A 21,215-nucleotide genomic window follows, 5' to 3' on the forward strand; every position below is an offset into this window, starting at 1 on the left:
TTCAGATATTACTGTTCAAAGGGTAAAGACAAAAGGTCATTACCTAATATCATGATGCACTTCTTTTTCATATTTTTTCTCTTTACGTTTCTTACAGCAACAGAAGACGAGAAAGGCCAATAAAAAGAGACCCAGAAGAGTTCCAATAACTGCTCCAGCAATTGTGCCAGCTGTATTTATAGCTAAAATAGATTAACACAAATTACTACAATGCTGGCCTTTAACTTAATTTGCATAACTAGAGAATTCCCCTTACACCTTAAAATAAAAACAAATGTTCCCTACACTGAGAAATATTACTGAATTGATACATCACTACTTATACACATGTTTAAATAAACAAAAGAAAATCTTAATTCACATGGAAAGACAAGTCAAAAGGCTGACATTTATAGGAGCTGAAAGAATGCTCAATACTCAAAAATATGACAAAATTAAAAATGCTGTCAGCTACCTGTTCTACAGTATATTTCTTTTATAGATTACAAAAGGATCAAACGACTATTTCTTTAACTCATTCATCAACATTTCTGATTCTGCGGCAACTACTATACAGCAAGTACTTACGAGGAGTGACATTTAGCACAACGAAACAGTCATCAGTGCCAACTCTGTTTGCAGCCACACAACTGTATGTACCAGAGTACTCCTCAGAGGCATTTTTCAGAGACAATTCACCTGTATCTTTATCTACAAATATTGAAGAAACTTTGGTTAAAATTTTCCATTAATGGTTATTATTCAATATTTCCAAAGGTGTTAATCCATTACAACAAATTTATTTAAAAAGTCAGTTTCTTAGTTATGTTGACATTAGTTTGAAAAAAAATGAGACATCTGTCAAACTGCAAAGAGCTGTCATATATAATACTATCATTCTTTTATGAATAACTGGAAGTTGATTCCATAGTATTTAATTTCAGTATTAAGTCTTGGTACTCATACCACTCATCTGCTGAGAATATTTCCTTGCCAAGAGTTTAAGGGATGTGTTTAACACAGGTAATCTGCGAGGTACCAGGTCTTAAGACATTAAGCCTAGGCATAAAAAAGGTTTAGCATTTCAAGGTGAAATAAAAACATGAAGACAAGGCCTATTATCCATCTTAAATATATTAAAATAATAAAGGATAAACATTACTCAATAATGATGTTGCCGGAAGTTCCTCTGTGCCAGTTAATTTTCTCCAGTTGTAGGACAAGAGTGGGGAGCCTTCTTCCGATACACATTTCAGGGTAACGTCTCTTCCAGTTTCTTGTGATCCTTCAATGTAGCATTTAGTCCTTGCTGGCTTTACTAATAAATCAAGTATTATTTAAATTAAAAGTCACTTATGGTGTCCATTAATTAAGCCTTAGCAAGTAAATCATTTTTCACTGCACAAAACTTGAAATCAGCCTAAGTTTTTTAACGCTTATGTTTCCTACAAGGGCAAACCAATTTTAGAGCCATTTTCAAGAAATGTTCATTATTTCTACATTTTTGTCCTCCTTCTCCCTATTCCACTGGGGGAAGTGGGGTATCAATCCTCTAATTTTTGAACACTAAATAATAGGGCTATCAATTAATCTCAGTTAACACCGGCTATTCACTGAAAGCAAACTCAACGTGTTAATTTTTTTAACACATTAATCACATACGTGTGTGAGGGTGGAAGGCATCAGCGGCAGGTAGGGGCTGGAACCCCATGCACCAAGAGGGGCTGGAGCCCAGAGCAAGGCTGAAGCCCGGAGCCCCCACCCGACCCTCTATTTGAAAATATAGAAAACCCACAAAAATTTAAATAAATGATATTCTATTATTAACCGTGCGATTACAACTGTGATTAATGTTTTTAATCTCGCAATTAATGTTTTTTAATCGCTTGACAGCCCTACTAAATAACAATTTATCCACTTACAATTCAGTATTAGATTATGAATTTATTTTACACAAGCACCTCTCTCATTTTAAGTGTCAAATGTAATATGGCATGTAACAATTTGCCTTCAAAAACATATACAGCATATAGCATCTGTACTAGTTATCTTACCAAGCACAGTCAACTGTATTTTTTGGCTTTCAACTCCAGGAGCCTTCTTCACTCTGCACTGGTATGTGCCCGTGTCTGTTGACTTTAGATTCAGGATATCTATGGAGCCGTCACCAGATTTGGGATCAGGATTAGTGAACTGTACCCGTCCATTCATAGCTTCATAGTAATTATTATAAATCCTGTCTACAGAGTACATAATGATCTAAAGGAAAGGAAAAAAAAACGGGTATTTTCTTGAAAACAAAATCTGCATAACAATTTGAATATTTCAAATGAACCACAGTTCTATTTCTTTTAAAGTCATCTTTTCATGTGTAAAAATAATTCTAACTAGAATAATAAAAAACCCACACAATGCAATTTATCTGATGGGAAATGAATAAACTATTAATAGCTGTTTAAAATTGCTACATGCTAATACTGTAAACCTCTGCACGAAGGGGCTCATCTAAATTTACTAATATTGCTTCTAAAGAATGGAATGGGACTAATATATTTTAAGATCTAAGAATTTCTTTTAAGTATTTTCTTCGTAAAAGATGACTTGTTTGGTTCAACACAGCATTGTCTTTATCAGTAACTGAAAAAAACGAAAAATAACATTATCCTGGAGTTATTTTCTCTTTACAGTTCACTAACTTATAAGGAGCAATCACTTGTCCTTCTAGATCTTAATTATGTTTATATAACTGGAATTCATTGTTTACTATTCCTGTGCATGGTGCTTCACAGACATGCAAGATCACAAGTGCCCTGACCTGAAAGAGGCAAAATTCAGAGAACAAGAGGTGTTTATGGGCAGAAAGCTTTAACCTTCAGAGCTCTTACAACAGCTAGGAATTAAATGATCTCTAAAAAGCTGTCTCTACTCACTGTTTGTTCCTTCTTTTGATTATCTATTGGTATTAAGACCCATTCAACATCTAGTGGGCCTTGATCTTCTGGTGAGACAGTGAATGTACATGGCAATGTAACTTTCTCCCCTTGAGCTTTTTCAACCATAGGCTGCTCAGTTGAAGTTATCTTTAGGCCTTTTGTTAGACCTAGGGGGGGAAAAAAAAGTGATGGTATAAACAAGTGTTAAACCTCTACTAATTCAGCAAACAATAACTCAAATCTATGGATAAACATTCAGCTTTTATGATAAACTTTCCATTAGGCACAGGCCAAGATTTTCAAAAGTGGATACCAAGGAAGTTGCCCAATTATCCAAAGTTCTGAGCATCCAACAACTCCCTTCACTGTAATAGAAACTGCTTGGAGCTCAGCATCTTTGAAAGTCAGCCTGCTTATACAGATGCCTAACTTCAGGCACTCACGTTTGAAAATCTTAGCCATAATACATGGTTCAGTGTACAGAACTAGAATGGTCCAGTCAGACATATTTTTAGCAGAGCTTACCCAACAAACCCTGTGCCATACTGTGTTACTGAACAATGAAGCAAACTGGATATAATGTTAATCAGTCAACCTGGGAGTCCTATAAATAGTCACTTGAATCAGGAAAAGCTACACCCTTCCTCATTTTCTATCTCCTACACAAACACACCCTCGTTTTATGCAACAGAAGTCCTATAGAAAGCATACATGATCATAACTAAAACCCTTTGACAGTGACCTTTTCATGTCAACAGTAAAAACATACCACAATCCTAACGCTACCTCTCTGGCAAGATGAGGACATATAGCATACTGCTAAGGTCAGTTAAGTTTGACAGGACAGTTGTGAAATCTTGAACTTAAATTACTTGTTCTTGAAACATAAGGATCATTTTGCTTTAAAGGAATGGGTGGATTAATCTTTTCAAAAAATCCTACTGAGTTTTTTAGATTTAATTTTTGCCTTAGCCTTTTCTGCCTGATCCCCTGGAAAACTCAGCATAATCCTCATTTGCATGGTATGCTCAAAGAACAATATGTTTCCAAGCGACAGATTCCGCTCAGTCCAATGTTTCAAAAGAAGAAAGATAAACTATACAATGATGAAACAGGATTTACATAAAAAAAGACTTAAGTAAGCGGCCAGAAGCTATCTTAAATCTACATGTGTTCATCTGTCATGTGTTTTATAGCAGAATCACGAAGTATTTGTTTAGCAATCAGGAAATGTTCCAAGAGGAATATTTCACTATGTAAATTATGAGATGAACCAGAAAAGTACTTGATGTTTTGAATCTATTGTTGGGTGCAAACATCTTGCTGAAAGTTAACATTTGTGATAGACTAGAAGGTTAAGTGGTTTAAAATGGTAATTTCTTATCTGAAGTAGTAAAACTAAAATTCTGTGCAGTAACTTCTCACTTAACATTGTCCCGGTTAATATTGTTTTGTTGCTGATCTATTAGAGAACATGCTCATTTAAAGTTGTTCAATGCTCCAATATAAAGCATCTCCACAGAGCAGGAGCAGAGGGACGACAGGGCTCAGAACGGAGGGAGCTTGCTGGCAGCAGCTGATGTCTCAACTTGCTGATCTACTTAAAAAGGCAGTTTACTTAGATTGGGGTCAGTGTACTTAAAAGGGCAATGTGTGTCTCTGGGCTAGTCTACACTGGCAACGTTAAAGTGCTGCCATGACAGCACTTTAATGTGGCTTGTGTGTTGTGGCAAGCGCGGGGAGAGAGCTCTCCCAGCGCTCTAAAAAAACCCACCTCTATGAGGGACGTAGCTCCCAGTGCTGGTACACTGTCTATACTGGCACGTTACAGCACTCAGGGGTGTGTTTTTTCATACTCCTGAGCAAGAAAACTGTAAAGTGCCAGTGTAGACAAGCGCACTCTCTCACATGGTCTCAGTCTCTCTCTCTCTCACACACACCCACACCTACCTGTTTCTGCCATGCTGTGTCTTCTCCCTCCATTTGTGCTGCCTTGTAGAGTGTGAGGCTATATTAACAACAATATGTTAACCCTTGAGGGCTCAGCCAAGGGCTAGTTCATCATTTAGCAGTAAGGCACTCCCTGGGAAATATCGCACCCTCTGACTCCACCACCTCAACCAAGCTTCACAATCATCATTGCTGTATACAGTATTAAATTGTTTCTTTACAACTTATAATAAGTGTGTGTGTGTGTGTGTGTATTATATATATATAAAAATAGTCTTTTGTCTGGCGAAAAACATTTCCCTGGAACCTAACCCCCCCATTTACATTAATTCTTAAGAGGAAATTGGATTTGCTTAACATTGTTTCGCTTAAAGTAGCATTTTTCAGGAACATAACTACAAATGTCAAGCGAGGAGTTACTATACTAAAACTTAACAGGGACAACTCTGAGACTCACCATTCTGTCTTAGGTAAAATTTGTTTCAAGATGAGTTGTCAGCCTTGCTGCAAAACTGAAGTCAAAGCTACCTTCAAATGACAGCCAGAGGAACGTCTTCTCAGATGAGGAGTTCTCATAATCAGATTCTACCAAGTCCCAGGTTGCTGAGGAGAATCTGACTGTTAGAAATTCCTCAGCACTGTTTTGATTACATAGATGCAGAACTACAAGAAGCATCTGGTCCTTCTTCCCACTTCTATTTATAATGCTACTTTGCTTAAACATCTACATTCAATTATTAGGTGATACATTCGGGGGGGGGGGACATTTCAATTTCATAGACTCATAAGACTGCAAGGGGCCTTGAGAGGTCATCTAGTCCAGTCCCCTACACTCATGGCAGAACTAAGTATTATCTAGACCTTTCCTGACAAGTGTTTGTCTAACTTGCTCCTAAAAATCTCCAATGATGGCGATTCCACAACCTCTCTAGGCAATTTATTCCAGAGCTTAACCACCCTGAGAGTTAGAAAGTTTTTCCCTAATGTCCAACCTAAACCTCCCTTGCTGCAATTTAACCCAATTGCTTCTTGTCCCATCCACAGAGGTTAAGAAAAACAATTTTTCTCCCTCCTCCTTGTAACCACCTTTTACGTACTTGAAAACTGTTACATCCCCCCTCAGTCTTCTCTTTTCCAGACTAAACAAACCCAGTTTTTTCAGTCTTCCCTCATAGGTCATGTTTTCTAGACTTTTAATAATTTTTGTTGCTCTTCTCTGGATTCTCTCCAATTTGTCCATATCCTTCCTGAAATGTGGTGCCCAGAACGGGACACAATACTCCAGTTGAGGCCTAATCAGCGTGGAATAGAGCAGAAGAATTACTTCTCATGTCTTGCTTAGAATACTCCTGCTAATACATCCCAGAATGATGTTTGTTTTTTTTGCAATAGCTTTGCACAGTTGACTCATATTTAGCCTGTGGTCCACTGTTACCCCCAGACCACTTTCCGCAGTATTCCTTCCTAGGAAGTCATTTCCAATTTTGTATGTGTGCAACTGATTGTTCCTTCCTAAGTGGAGTACTTTCCATTTGTCCTTACTGAATTTCATCCTATTTATTGAAGTAGCAGAGAAGAGATGTGGGAACTTGGTCAAAGTGTCATATGGTCAGAGGGTAACCAGATTTTTAAATCACTCTTGGTCTGTCTGCCTTCCTATGTGACAAGTGAGACAACCCCCCAAACAGTTCAGTATGAGGTTACAGAATACACAGAATCAGCTGAAATAAGTTTCTAGAAAAATATTACCAACACATTATTACCAGCCAGTGTGTGTGTATATATATATATATCATTACCGAGTTTAGAGCATCTCTGTAAAAATACAGGTTTAACACAGTTTGGATCTATCTATACTAGCAGAATGTATTAGAAAAACTGGTTTTCTGGAATCATGTTTAAGCAAATATAAACATTATTTCCAAACTACGATAGCTTCCCACTGTGGATTGAGCCAAAACTCTCAATTCAATCAAGAGTGGAATACTACCTGTCACAAAAGATCCCTACAGACCCAAAGCCACTGTAACAAGCACATTTGGCGTTAAGAGGCTTTTAGAGGGAATTTTATTGCTACCAAATAAACCTTACATTTGTTTAAAAATACAAAGGAAAGAAACAGTCTATGCAGAGACAACACTTTAAAAATGAATTTAGCAGAGTCACTAGCTGTTATAGATTACTGTTGCTATGTGAATTCGTATTAAGGGCATCACAGTGAGGCAGATTAACAAAGACCTTCAACTCAGTATCAGTCTAGTAAAACTGTCCCCGTTCTCCCTTCACCCGTCCCCCTTTCTCCTACCATCACCTCAGTGAGAGAGGGTAATGAGACATCTTCAAGTCTGCCTTCCAGCTAAATCCAACTCCAACTAACACAGCCTAGAATGACCATCCATGGGAAGCATGAAGAAGAGGCATATAGGAATCAGAGTTCCCATACTGTTTTTTTAAGTGCATTTTAAAACTACTCGCAGCTGATAGTATAACATATGCAGACTGAATTTCTATAGCCCCATACAGTTTCCGGTTGCTTGTTACCACGTTTTCTCCAGTCTCAGCCAATAAATACAGCCAAGAGAAAATAAGCACAAACCCATCCATCAGAGATCACATAGCAGTAAAGGACTTATTACAAATACAATTATTTTACGTAGCAATACAAGATTCAAAAGATCGGATTATTTCAATTGCAGCTTGAATAGCACTTAAAAAAGCCATTGTGCACTTTGTTGAACATACAACAATCCTTCCACAATGACTAATTTTTTAGATAGGACTCCTAGGGGGTCTGTGACCCTAGAGTCCCTCAATGCCAGCTGACAGAGGGCCCCCATACTGTAACTCACAGCAGGCCTGTCACACACAGTGCCCCAACATACATTATAAAGGTGTCATGTAAGGTATCATATGTAAACTGGGGATATGCTGGTCCTGAAAAATCAGTTATGTATGTACAGACTGTACATAAAAAGTTATAGATGTGTGCTCATATACATTCTTAAAATGTGTTTGGGAGGCAGAGCAAGAACCCAGCCTGCCCTAGGCAAAGGAATGTGTATTTACCTTCTGACCTGATTACAGGCAGAGGACAACAGAAATACATTTGCATATACAGTAAATAAAGCCATTAAATTAGACAAGCAGGGGAGAAGACCGTTAAACAATCATGCCAGGGGAGAGAGTCTGCACCCCAGGAAGGTTCCTGGCTCTTGAAACAGAGACAATAAACTTTGGGTAATATAAGAGGGGCAAAGAGACAGTCTAGAGATCAGTAACGTAGGGGACACAAGAGCACAGCACCTTACTGAACCCCACACTCCTATGAGGCAATCCAAGTAACCAGTATAGATTTTAGAGCACTTAGAGGACTTGGGTTTTAAACAGAAAGATGTTCTTAACCTTAACTACAGCAGAGTTATTGCTCTAATACAGACTTCATGCTAAAGTGAATTCAACTGATACAGCGAGTTAATGGCCCACTTCCTAGTAACTGAATGTGAAGGATGTTCTCCTGATGCAATATGCCTAGCCTCTCCATATGAACAGTAAAACAACACAGGTAAAGGGAGAAAGCAGAAAATTAATTGAAAATGTCTTACTCAAGAAGATTTTCCTTTTACAAACCAAAAAGCTTTTAACCACCAAGACTAGAATTAAGTGTTCAGCACTTTAACATAATTACCCTTGTATACACAAGACCTAATTTTAAGGAATCTCCCATTGGTGCTACCACGGATTCAGTTGCATCAGTGAAAGCCTGAGTAGGAAGTTGATAGTGGTAAAAATGTTAGAAGCTGCTACACTCTTCCCTACGCTTGCCCCACCCAAGCTACCACCAGTGCAGCTGAAGTAATCATAGCACTGGTGGGATTTCCATGCAGTCATGTTCTCAGCAAGTGTACCAGACCTAACATGTACCAGACTTACATTTCTTGCACTGCCTAAGCTGTTGACATCAACTGTAACAGAAAAACAGAACTTTGTGCTGACAGGTAAATAAAGCAAAAATAGTTTTCAGGGGTTTGATTTTAAAAATGTGTTTTTAAGTTAGTGCATACAGACTCTTTGGTTTTCATTTTAAAGTAAAAATAACCAGTAATATAACACCAAACATAATTTTTCAAGAAACACTACAGGCTGATGATGGGGAAGGAAGGGCAGGAAGAGGCAAGGATACTTCAAAGGGACTGTCGTTAAAATTCATGTCCTGTTCACATTATTAATATAAATTACTCATTTCCTGGTCATCCTTTCAGAGTTTCATTTCTTAGGGTATGTCTACACTACCGCAGTAAGTCGACCTATGTTACGTAGCTGGAGTCAAAGTAACTTAGGTCGAGTTACCACAGAGTCTACACTGCGGGGGGTCGATGTGACTTACCTTACTCTTCTTATCGGGGGTAGAGTATAAGGGTCAACTGGAGAGCAATCTGCAGTCAATTAGGCGGGTCTTTACTAGACCCGCTAAATCGACCACTGGTGGATCAATCTCAGAGCATCAATCCCTGCCGTAGTGTAGACCAGCCCTTAGTCCATGGCTACAAGACAGCTTATGTTGACATAAGTTATGTCGCTCAGGAGTAATTAAGCTGACAGGAGAGTTCTCTGCCCATCGGCTTAAAGGGCAACACTAGAGAGCTTACTGTGGCGCAGTGCCACTGTAAACTCTCTAGTAGAGGGGACAGTTTAGAACTTAGGATGCAAACAATAAGACTTTTACAAAAATTTTAACGCAGTAATTTCTGCTCAAATTTATGTAATCAGTTCAAATATATCCATAAAAATATTTTTTCTGGAAAAATCACAATGCCTTAAACTGGCTATTTTTTTTTTAAAGTGAGTAAAACAGATACTTACATATAGTTATGATTTAAATCTTGATGGGAGAGGGAAGGGAGAAGCCATAAAATTCCCATTTAAGTAGTCATAGCACTAATACCAACTTAGAGGTCTAAGCAAAAGGATTCTGTCTTAGACCTAAGCTACGCAAGAAAAGGCTTGATGGCATAGCTATAGTAGCAAACCCTCCTAGTATAACGCAGCTTATCCTGGCACGAGTGCTTTTAATGGTATTGTTTATACCAGTTCACTGAACAAAATAACCTATAACGTACCATTTTGCTGGAGCAACTGCATCTGCGCTAGGGCTCCCCCACATCCAGCCCCCATATAGAAGCGTTGTTCCAATCATAAATAATACTAATAATTCACACCCCTAACATTACTATACTGGCAAAAGTTTTTACTGCAAATCTAGCCTTTGTCATCAGAGGGTAGCCACTGAGTATGTTGAGGAGTATCTCACTTAGAAAATTCCCTAATACCTAGAGTATTTGATCATGGGTAGGATGTATGAAGAGTTCTTTTCCAAGCAGAGCAGGATGGTGCATTATTAGATACTCTAAATGTCAATGATCTGTAAAAGACAATATGCTTAAAAGTGACCTTCAAAAGGGAAAAAATGATTTTTTCATTTCTTTATGGAAGACTAAAATTTTATTTCCTGTTTTTTGTTTGTTTCTTTTAGATCTTCAATCAATTAGGATTACCAAACCTTCCCTCCTTCTCCCGCCCGACCTTCCTATTGTTGCTGGAGGACTCCTTAAAGTACTAAAGCCTTGTCTAAGCACAAACTTGTAACAATTTAGTTAAACTGATCTTATTTCTGTTTAGTTTAAACCTGTTCCCAATCCATTTAAACTCCACAGAAATAAATGCAGTTTAAACCTAAATAAGTATCCACACAGCTTTTTAAACCAAGTGCTTAACAAAATTATTTAAATTCACAGCTAAAAATAAACTGGTGCAACTCTGCAAGCAAATACATCATATATAGCTGATTGGATGTTGAATCTTTTCTCCTCCCAAGAGTTTGACAGGACTTTGCATTAATTAATTAAAATAATAAATTTAAGCAGAACAATTACAAAAGTTCCTTCTCTCACCTACACTGGTAATCAGCTACTCTTGTAACATTGTAATCCCACTATTTGCGTAGTCTTCCTCCAAAACCAGGGAAATTAGGACCTGATATTCTGAATAAAAAAATTCAAATAAATCCGTTCCAGCTTTCTTTATGCATTTTAAAGAAACAGGATAAAGAACACAAGCTATTTTTCTTCTTCTGTAGGTAACCTTTAATTCAAATTATTTGTTTTGTTTTTTAAAAGAGAAACTCAGTTCCAATGGACCAATTCATCATCATCTCTGTTTTACTTTAGATACTCTAAATATCAAGTGCTGAAGGACAAGGTTTGAAATTTATGTTAGGTGCATAAAGCCTAGTAAATTTTTAGGACATCTATTATTGAAAAGTACCTTACCAGCGAGACAACCTAATTTATTCTAGAAGGGTCAGAGAAAGCAAAAAGAATATACACCAAGGAGAAAGAAGCAGTAGTAACAAATAAGCAGCAACTAGGGAATTAGTGAAAACAGTTGGCAAAGATGCAGTAGGGAAGAAACAAATAGGAAAAGGCTGCTTTGGCTAGTACTAAAGAAACCCAAACTTAATAATAGTGAGAATTTGAGGGCAAGGAAGATGAATCCACAAAAAGAAAAAGAGAAAAGTAAACTGAGGGAAAGAATGTGAAAATAAAATAAGTGGAAAAGAAACACAGCTATGGCTGCATTTAAGCATTTTATTTATATAGCTATATTTAATTTCATTTCCCTGGAAAATGTTCAAGAAGTCTTAAATATGGTAAGTTTGGAGTGCTTGGGCAAAAAAGGAAGAGATGGGATAATATTGCTGCTTGCTTCGGGTATGCAGCTACTGTGGGTAATAAGGCAGATATTTTTGAACACTGAATACCACGGTAGCAGAAAATATATACATTTTTTAAGAACTATGTAAGATATAAACCAATCCCTTAATTTAGATCTTATATTGAAAAACCCTTTTTGCCTACTATGTTTTACCGAGTTGTGCAAAGAAGATTATCTATATCTATTTGAAAGTCTTAAAGGTCAGCGTGAATGCTAAAAACTGAGCTTTACAAGTTAACAACTTCCACAAACTTTCTTTTTGCTGATTGCGAGGGATTACAATGCAGTCAGTATCACACTATAAAACCTCTCCCAGTCAGTGGCACTCCTGAATTCCTGCTCAGCATGAAACAAAACAGAACCACAAGGAGCCTAGTACACATTAGATATGGCTTATGGCAACTTCTAAAAAGCACTATGCACAGGAGTTGTATGTTGTTTGTGAGAGAGTATTTTGAGGCTGCGCAGTAATCCAATAATTGAGTATTCTGGTAAGTGTAAACAGCACTCTGTGTAAGATCACTCTGTCTCTCTTTCATGAACAGAGGTTGGCCCAATAAAAAAATATTACTTCACCCACCTTCCTGTCTCTCTAATATCCAACACTGCTACAACAACCCTGCAAACTAAAGAATAGTAGCAGCTCTAAATGGCAAAGTATCACTGCACAGAGATCATCATAATAAAATTACGAGCACAAATTATTTCTAAAGAACATCTAACGCTGTATAAACTCAGCTATGAGCAAGGCTTTCCAATACACATAAAAGGAGGCACCATCAATTTGCAATCTCATTATTTTGCAAAAAGTTGAGGTAAAAAGTTTTTTACTTCATTTGTCACCAGGTCCCTCTATCAATTTTTGTGGGTTTTGTTACATATTGGATTACTGCAATATCCTCAACCTGGAATTTTAAATCGGTGCAGAATACAATGGCCTGTTTATAAGTAGTGGTGATTCTCAATGGCTGCACATAACACTTTTCTTCTGTGATCTACGTTGGCTGCCTATTGGTTTTCTGGACTGAACTGAAGTGGTTTTGACCTATAAAGCTCTATAGAGTTTGTGGCCTTACTTAGGCCATGTCTATACTTACATTTAGATCAGCACTGCTGCGATCGATGCTGCAGTATTAATTTCGCGGGTCTGGTGAAGACCAGCTAGATCAATGGCAGAGTGCTCTCCTGTTGACTTTGGTACTCCAGTTCCCTAAGAAGAGTAAGGTAAGCCAGCGGTACAGCATCTCCCATTAACACAGCGCAGGACCAAAATTATGTCAACTTACAGCTGTAGTGTAGACCAGCCCTTAGAGACTACCTCTCTCCTTGTACTCTAGGGTCACACTTGTGAACAGTGGAGATGCTGAATCTGAATCCCTTTTAATTTAACAGAGGGAGCTAGAGTGTTCTATGTGAGAGTGGACTCGGTTCTAGAACAAGCTTCCCCTCTCCCCAGTATAGGCCAGGTCCATTGACTTTGAGGACACACTGGAAGGTAAATCTATTTGTAAGGGCTGCCACAGAGCATGAAGTTCAGTCTGTATGGATGGAGAGTTCTGCTGGCTGTTAGTTTTACTTGTCTTTTTGCAATTTATGACAGTGGTGCCTAGGGCCCTTTTTATTTTTGTATACAAATCCAAAGTAAATGTAATCATGTTTTCCTATTTTAAAGAAATATTTTCCCTTGTTGCTGTATTAAAGGATCAAACAAACAGGACAAATGGATGCATACAGGATAAACAGTGAAAGGGGCAAAGTGTGTCTATGCACAAACTAAAGAAACTGGAAAAAAAAAAATCTATGTTCTCCTCTAACGTTATATCTTGAATGCTACCTATAATAAATAGAAGATGTGATAGTTTCAGTCAATAGCGTGATTACTGACAGGAATCTATTTAAAAAGTTGCACACTCCAATGGCAAAGACTTGCTAAGCAAGTACAATTTGTGTGTCTGCATTTAGCAATTGTCAGAAAAGTTATTTCTTCTCAGAGTGAAGCAAAGATTAATAACTATTAAAACAGATTTATAGATAACTTAGGCTCAAACCCTGCAAACAGCTAACATGTGCTTAGCTTTACTCATGTTAGTAGTCTCCACTGCTCAGGTGAGTAAAGTTAACATGGGCATTTGCAGAATCTGGGCCTTAGGAAGTAACTCCAAAGTGAAAAAGGGACTTTTCTAAATACTTTGCTTGACTATCATTAAAATAAATTTGAAAGCGAAAGGACAATAAATGAGTTTAATCTTTACCCACTAGTCCATTCTTTTTGTATCTGTCCCTGTATTCACAAACTGTTCTGAACATTTTTGAAGCTCTTGTTCCTGAGCTGGTTTCCAAGCAACATCAGTAGGTGATGACCTTGCTCCACAGGGACATAGTTATCAAGTTCAGAAGCACAGAACACTTGTATTCTTTTCATTACTGTAGGAAAGCAAAGATTACAATTCCTTTTGTACAACCACTATCCAACAGTTATAAAAAGCTTTATCAACAAAACAAGTTTAAGCACAGAGCTTTATCTATTCCAATATCCAGAATCTTCAGATCCTAGAGAACTACTCAAGATGCACATTTGATAAGTTTAGTTTGGTTTGATTTGGACACATTTAAATGATCCAACGCCGTGTGGGTCAGTCTGCAAATAAGTAAACGCCTCCTGGAATTCCAGTAGAGCAATCAACACAAAATTTAATGGAGGCAGACAGTGTGAAGAAGAGTAACAAAACCAGGATCTGATCAACAGAAGAACACCAACTCCCTTTCCCCTAGCAGGAAAGTCAGTGTCAACAAAAAGTACTGAATAGTGGCACCAGTTATACACTATATCAAAATAATGCCCATCACCCCCCATATGTCTTTACCTCTAGTTCATTCTAGGGGCTTTTCTTTTTGCTCTCATTCAACCAGATGCATCCTCCTCTCATCTCCATGTTTCTAGTGCCACTAAGATTGAGTCACATTAAAAAAAAAATGTATATATATAGAGAGAGAGAATTTTGCAAGTCATTGCTGACATTTACAAGGAAAGTGAGCAAGCTGGTTTTCATTTTGGGCATGTCAGACACATCTGTCAATCAAAGCATCTAGGATTTTGAATGTAAGGTAGCAGTTTATCAAGAGGACAGTAGGTTTTTGGCAGTCCAGAGCTACTGGACAATAGAATTTTTCTTAGCATGTGGTGAGCTATATGTCAATACTGTAAGCAAACTTATTCAGTAATACAACCTATTTTTAGAGGCGACATGCAAAGGGAAAAGTGATTCTTTATGATTCATCAAGGTGAACAGAAAGAATGGAGGATTAAGCTGCATAAACAGCCATAAAGGGAAATGCCTGTATTTTTAAAGGGTCTTGTCAAGGTTCCTTCCCCACTCTGAACTCTAGGGAACAGATGCGGGGACCTGCATTGTTTCTCCCCCTCTCCCATCTTTGAAAGTATCTTGTCTCCTCATTGGTCATTTTGGTCAGGTGCCAGCGAGGTTATCCTAGCTTCTTAACCCTTTACAGGTGAAATGGTTGTTCCTCTGGCCAGGAGGGATTTTAAAGGTTTTTACCCTTCCCTTTATATTTATGACAGGTCTTTTTCCCCACTTATTTCATTAAATTCTAGAGTAACAGTTTGACTGGTGATCACACCCACCTTTTAATTAAAAGAACAAAATATAAGAGGAAGTGATAAAATTTCCTCAGTAGCCTGTCAGAGAATGTTAAGTTATCTACATAGGTTCACTCTGCAGAAATCATACATTTTAGAGTTTTGAAGAAAGAATATCCTCTAAATTCTCCTAACAGAGGACTGACTCTTTAGATGAGAAGAGGTCCTCTTGCAACAGGTTTTACAGTAGGGCTGACAAACTAGCAGCCCTCAGGATCCTTCCCTCTAGCTCAGAAGCTCATCCCACCGCACCCTACACAGTTCAAATGAGTAGGAGCAGGAGGAGCTGAAGAGGGAGCTCATGCACCTGACTGGGCACAGGCACCCAAGCCCCTCCCCATCCCACGCAGAAGCTCTTTCAGGAGTCACTATGCTGGTGGCAGCAGCACTGGTAGCAAGGGCTGAGCTGTGGTTACACCCAGGAAAGCCTGCAACCCCCTGCTCTCACTCTGCCATTGAGCTCCACTGCACCAGAAAGAGAATGGCTCCTGTACCTCACCCATTAAAAATGCTCAAGCAAGTGGAAAGGAGAAGGGATAGTCCCTGAGAGAGAGAGAATGGGAAAATTTCCAAAAGCAGTGTAAAGTTACCATCACTGTTTAGCTGAGATAAAAATCAAAACCTGTCCTAATCCATACCAGTATTTCCACTAGTGTTACCATCCATGGGGCTGCACTGATGATAGCTAATGGTAGGATAAGTACTGGAATTTCAGTATAAATATAGTTCTGATGTCACAATTATGAGTTTTGAGAGCAATTATATTAGGCTTCTTCCCTCCCTGATTAATTATTATTTCTATTACCATAACACTTAGTAGCCCTGGTCTTGGACCCCACTGTGCTAGGAGCTGAACACACAGAACAAAAACATGCACCACATGCGCAAACATGCACCCCCCCCAAGCCCCCAAGAACGTACAATCTACATACAAGAAAAGAGACAACAGATGAATACAGACAGTTTGGGGAGTAAAGGGAAACAATGAGACTATACTGGTCAGCATGAGAGACAGCGTATCAGCACACAAGCAGCCTAACAATTGTCAATTTTTGTAAGCATCTCAGGGAGAGACTGTAAAAAGGATAATGAGGCAGTTTTTCAGATGTTTGTAGGGAACTCCTCCCAAGCATGAGGGGAAGGCCTGGGAGAAAACATAAAGGTGCTCATTTGAAAATTTAACAAGTGGGCAATGAAGTCTGGCAGACAGAAAATCTGCATCTCAAGAGTGTGCCTGGAAACAGCAGTGCCTCGACTATTCACATTCTGGGGGCTTCAAACACCTTGGGATTCAGCAGCAGGATTCCCTCACAGCAGTCCAGTGAGTGGCAAAGAGCAAGCACATGACTTGATCTGTGACAAGGGATCAAAATCAACAGGCTGAGAGAATGATCTTTGCAGCAGCATTTACAACTGATAATTATTGTTTCTCAGATACATAAATGAGAGATTAGCAAGAGGGTCAAATGACTGACCTTCAGTCTTAGGTGTAACATTACATTATAAAGGATGTCTGTTAGAGCCTGCCTCATAGTTAAGTAACAAAATGGTTTACATACTAAACTTCTTTAGCCCTGCTCTACACTACGAGTTTAGGTTGAATTAAGCAATGTTAGATCGATTTAACCCTGCACCCATCCAGATAACGAAGCCATTTTTGTCGACTTAATGGGCTCTTAAAATCGATTTCTGTACTCTTCCCAGACAGGGGGATTAGCGCTGAAATTAACATTGCCGGGTCGAATTTGGGTTAGTGTGGACGCAATTCGATGGTATTGGCCTCCGGGAGCTATCCCACAGTGCTCCATTGTGAACGCTCTGGACAGCACTCTGAACTCGGATGCACTGGCCAGGTAGACAGGAAAAGCCTCGCGAACTTTTGAATTTCATTTCTTGTTTGGCCAGTGTGGCAAGGTGACCGTGCAGATCTCATCAGCAGAGGATACCATGGAGTCCCAGAATCGCAAAAGAGCTCTAGAATGGACTGAACAGGAGGTACTGGATCTGATCGCTGTATGGGGAGACGAATCCATACTATCAGAGCTCCGTTTCAAAAGACTAAATGCCAAAATATTTGAAAAAATCTCCAGAGGCATGAAGGACAGAGGCTATCACAGGGAACTGCAGCAGTGCCACATGAAACTTAAGGAGCTTAGGCAAGCCTACCAAAGAACCAGAGAGGCAAACGGACGCTCGGGGTCAGAGCTCCAGACATGTTGCTTCCATGATAAGCTGCATACAATCCTAGGGGGTGCCCCTACCAGTGCCCCACATCTGTATGTGGACTCCTGCAAGGGGGGAAGTCTCACACAACAGGGATGAGGATTTGGGGATGAGGAAGATGAGAAGGGGGAGGTTGAAGATAGCGCACACCAGGCAAGCGGAGAAACCGTTCTCCCTGACGGCCAGGAACTGTTTATCACCCTGGATCCAATACCCTCCCAAACCGGGCTCCCAGACCTTGAAGGCAGAGAAGGTACCTCTGGTGAGTGTACCTTTGTAAATACAATACACGGTTTAAAAGCAAGCGTGTTTAATGATTACTTTGCCCTGAAGACTTGGGATGCATTCACGGACAGAACAGCTACTGGAAAAGCCTGTTAAAGTATCTGGGGATGGGACGGAAATCCTCCAGGGACATCTCAATGAAGCTGTCCTGGAGGTACCCCCAATGCCTTTGCAAAAGGTTTCTGGGGAGGGTAGCCTTATTGCGTCCTCCACGGTAGGACACTTTACCACGGCAGGCAAGTAGCACGTAGTCTGGAATCATTGCATAACAAAGCATGGCAACGTGTGGTCCCGGTGTTTGCTGGCATTCAAGCAACATCCGTCCTCTCTCTCTCTCTCTGTTATCCTCAGGAGAGTGATATCATTCATGGTCACCTGGTTGAAAAAGGGGAATTGTATTCAGGGGACTTTCCTACTGGGCTGTTTGCCTGTGGCTGAAAAGAAATCATCCCCGCTGTTAGCCATGTGGTGGGGGGAGGGTTAGTTGGGTTTGTGCTGTACGTTAACCCGAAAACATCAGCCCCTCCTTTTAAATGGCCAATTTGTCTTTTTCAATTTTAATCTCCCTTTTTTTTTCCTCCCACAGCTGCAAATGTTTCAACCCTGCGACTAGCATCTCCGTTCCAGAGGCTAGCACAGATAAGAAGGTAGAAAAAAATGCACTCACAATGAAAATGTTCTCTGAGCTCATGCAGTCCACCCAAACTGAAAAAGCCCAGCAGAATGCGTGGAGGCAGACAATGGCAGAGTCCACGAAAGCACAAAATGAACACGAGGACAGGAGGGACACGCAAGAGGACAGGTGGCGGGAGCAACAAGAGAGGTGGCAGGATCAAGAGGAAAAGTGGCAGCACCATGATGAGAGGAGGCAGGATACAATTACGAGACTACTGGAGGATCAAACTGATATGCTCCGGCCTATGGCTGAGGTGCAGGAAAGGCACAGACCACCACTGCAGCCCCTGTGTAATCAACCGCCCTCCTCCCCAAGTTCCAGAGGACTGCCCAAGCAACAGAAGGCTGGCATTCAGTAAGTTTTGAATTGCTGTGTGGCCTTGTCCTTTCCTCCTCTCCCACCCCACCCGGTGCTTCCCTCCTTCCCCACCCCTCCCGGGCGACCTTGGCAATTTATCCCCCCATTTGTGTGACGAATTAATAAAGAATGCATGAATTTCAAACAATGAACTTTATTGCCTCTGCAAGCGGTGATCGAAGGGAGAGGGAACGGCGGTTGGCTTACAGGGAAGTACAGTGAACCAAGGGGGTGGGTTTTCATCAAGGAGAAACAAACAGAACAGTCACACCATAGCCTGGTCAGCCATGAAACTGGTTTTCAAAGCTTCTCTGATGCGCAGCGCGCCCTGCTGTGCTGTTCTAACCGCCCTGGTGTCTGGCTGTGCATAATCAGCAGCCAGACGATTTGCCTCAACTTCCCACCCTGCCATAAACGTCTCCCCCTTACTCTCACAGATATTGTGGAGCACACAGCAAGCTGTAATAACAATGGGAATATTGGTTTTGTCGAGGTCTAACAGAGTCAGTAAACTGCGCTAGCGCGCTTTTAAACGTCCAAATGCACATTCTACCACCATTCTGCACTTGCTCATCCTATAGTTGAACAGCTCCTGACTACTGTCCAGGCTGCCTGTGTACGGCTTCATGAGCCCTGGCATTAAAGGGTAGGCTGGGTCCCCAAGGATAACTATCGGCATTTCAACATCCCCAACAGTTATTTTCTGGTATGGGAAGTAAGTCTCTTGCTGCAGCTGTTCATACAGACCAGAGTTCCTGAAGATGCGAGCGTCATGTACCTTTCCCGGCCATGTTGATATCGGAGAAACCTCCCTTGTCATCCACCATGCTTACAGTACCATTGAAAAGCACCCCTTTCGGTTTATGTACTGGCTGCCTTGGTGGTCCCAAGATAGGGATCTGCGTTCCATCTATTTCCCCACCACAGTTAGGGAATCCCATTGCAGCAAAGCCATCCACTATAACCTGCACATTTCCCAGAGTCACTACCCTTGATAGCAGCAGCTCAGTGACAGCATTGGCTACTTGGATCACAGCAGCCCCCACAGTAGATTTACCCACTCCAAATTGATTCCTGACTGACCGGTAGCCATCTGGCGTTGCAAGCTTCCACAGGGCTATCGCCACTCGCTTGTGAACTGTGAGGGCTGCTCTCATCTTGGTTTTCCCTGCCCGGAAGCTCAAGAATACCAAGTCACAAAGTTCCATGAAAGTGCCCTTACGCATGCAAAAGTTTCGCAGCCACTGAGAATCATCCCAGACATACAACACTATGCGGTCCCACCAGTCTGTGCTTGTTTCACGGGCCCAGAATCTGCGTTCCATGGCATGAGCCTGCCCCATTGCCACCAGGATGGCCAAACTGCCGGGGCCCTTGCTTTGAGAGAAGTCTGTGTCCATGTCCTCATCACTCTTGTCACCGCGCTGCCATCGCCTCCTCGCCTGCTTTTGCAGGTACTGGTTCTGCATGATGATGCGCAAGGTGTTTACAATGCTCATAACTGCCACGGTGATCTGAGCAGGCTCCATGCTTGCCGTGGTCACCCAATGTACACATCCATGAACCTGCCATGGTGAGCCACTAAGGCTTGCATCACCACTGAATAGTTTGAACCTCTTTCCATTATTATGCATTTAGATTTGTTTGAGGCTGCCATAAAATGTGTACATAAATTAAATGGCTCATACGGTTTGGGAGTCCCAGCTATTTAAATCCTTAACCGTGCACCTCTTCAACACATTATATGCCCTACAAATGTCTAAACTTCACTCATCATAGGCTTCCCACTGCCAAAATGGTGTCATATAAGTAGCAACCGTCCACGGTAGCCAGCTTCCACAGGGCAACTGCCCCTCTTTTCCACACAAAGAGGAGCTCTTATCCATAAGGTATGGAATTCCCCAAAGAGATACTGTAAAATCCATTACATCCTGAAGTTATACAGACACTGCTGCTCATCATAGGCTTCAAGAACTTCGTCTGTAGTTATGACCAAACACAGAAGTGATGCTCTACCGACTGACACCACTGTCTGCAAGTTCAGTGCAATGTTGTCTACTCCAAGCATGATGAATGCATGACTGGTGAATTACAAATTCCAAGAACTAATCTTCCTTCTCAAGCTGTCTACGGGAAGTGTTAAAACATCCTCCCTCCACCACCTCATAGAAGCCTCAATAGTTTCACAGAAGTTCCAGCAGAAACCTCTTCTTGTTAAACAAGGAGAACCAAGTCTTCACCTGTGGCTCCATTTTATAGAAAGGACTAGGAAATGGTACCAGAAGTAGGGAACCTATGGGATTTTCCCCAGTAAATTGGGGAGAGAGGGAGAAGAGGTCAGACTTCAACATTCCCCTTGGCTCCAAGATGGCCTTTTGGAAAC

The 21,215-nt window shown here is 40.5% G+C and overlaps 1 protein-coding gene across 2 annotated transcripts in view; it reads right to left on the reverse strand.

The window, feature by feature from the left end:
- CXADR (CXADR cell adhesion molecule) overlaps window positions 1-21,215 on the reverse strand; it is a 52,683-nt gene that overhangs the window by 20,796 nt on the left and 10,672 nt on the right. For both annotated transcript variants that reach the window (XM_073303497.2, XM_078854773.1), the window contains exons 2-6: window positions 2,910-3,079; window positions 2,034-2,238; window positions 1,142-1,297; window positions 568-690; window positions 44-182 (exon numbers count right to left, since the gene is read on the reverse strand). In XM_073303497.2, the coding sequence (XP_073159598.1) occupies window positions 44-182; window positions 568-690; window positions 1,142-1,297; window positions 2,034-2,238; window positions 2,910-3,079 (793 nt within the window). The remainder of the gene's footprint in view (window positions 1-43; window positions 183-567; window positions 691-1,141; window positions 1,298-2,033; window positions 2,239-2,909; window positions 3,080-21,215) is intronic.

This window comes from Lepidochelys kempii, chromosome 1, assembly GCF_965140285.1.
Source record: "Lepidochelys kempii isolate rLepKem1 chromosome 1, rLepKem1.hap1, whole genome shotgun sequence".
NCBI lineage: Eukaryota > Metazoa > Chordata > Testudines > Cheloniidae > Lepidochelys > Lepidochelys kempii.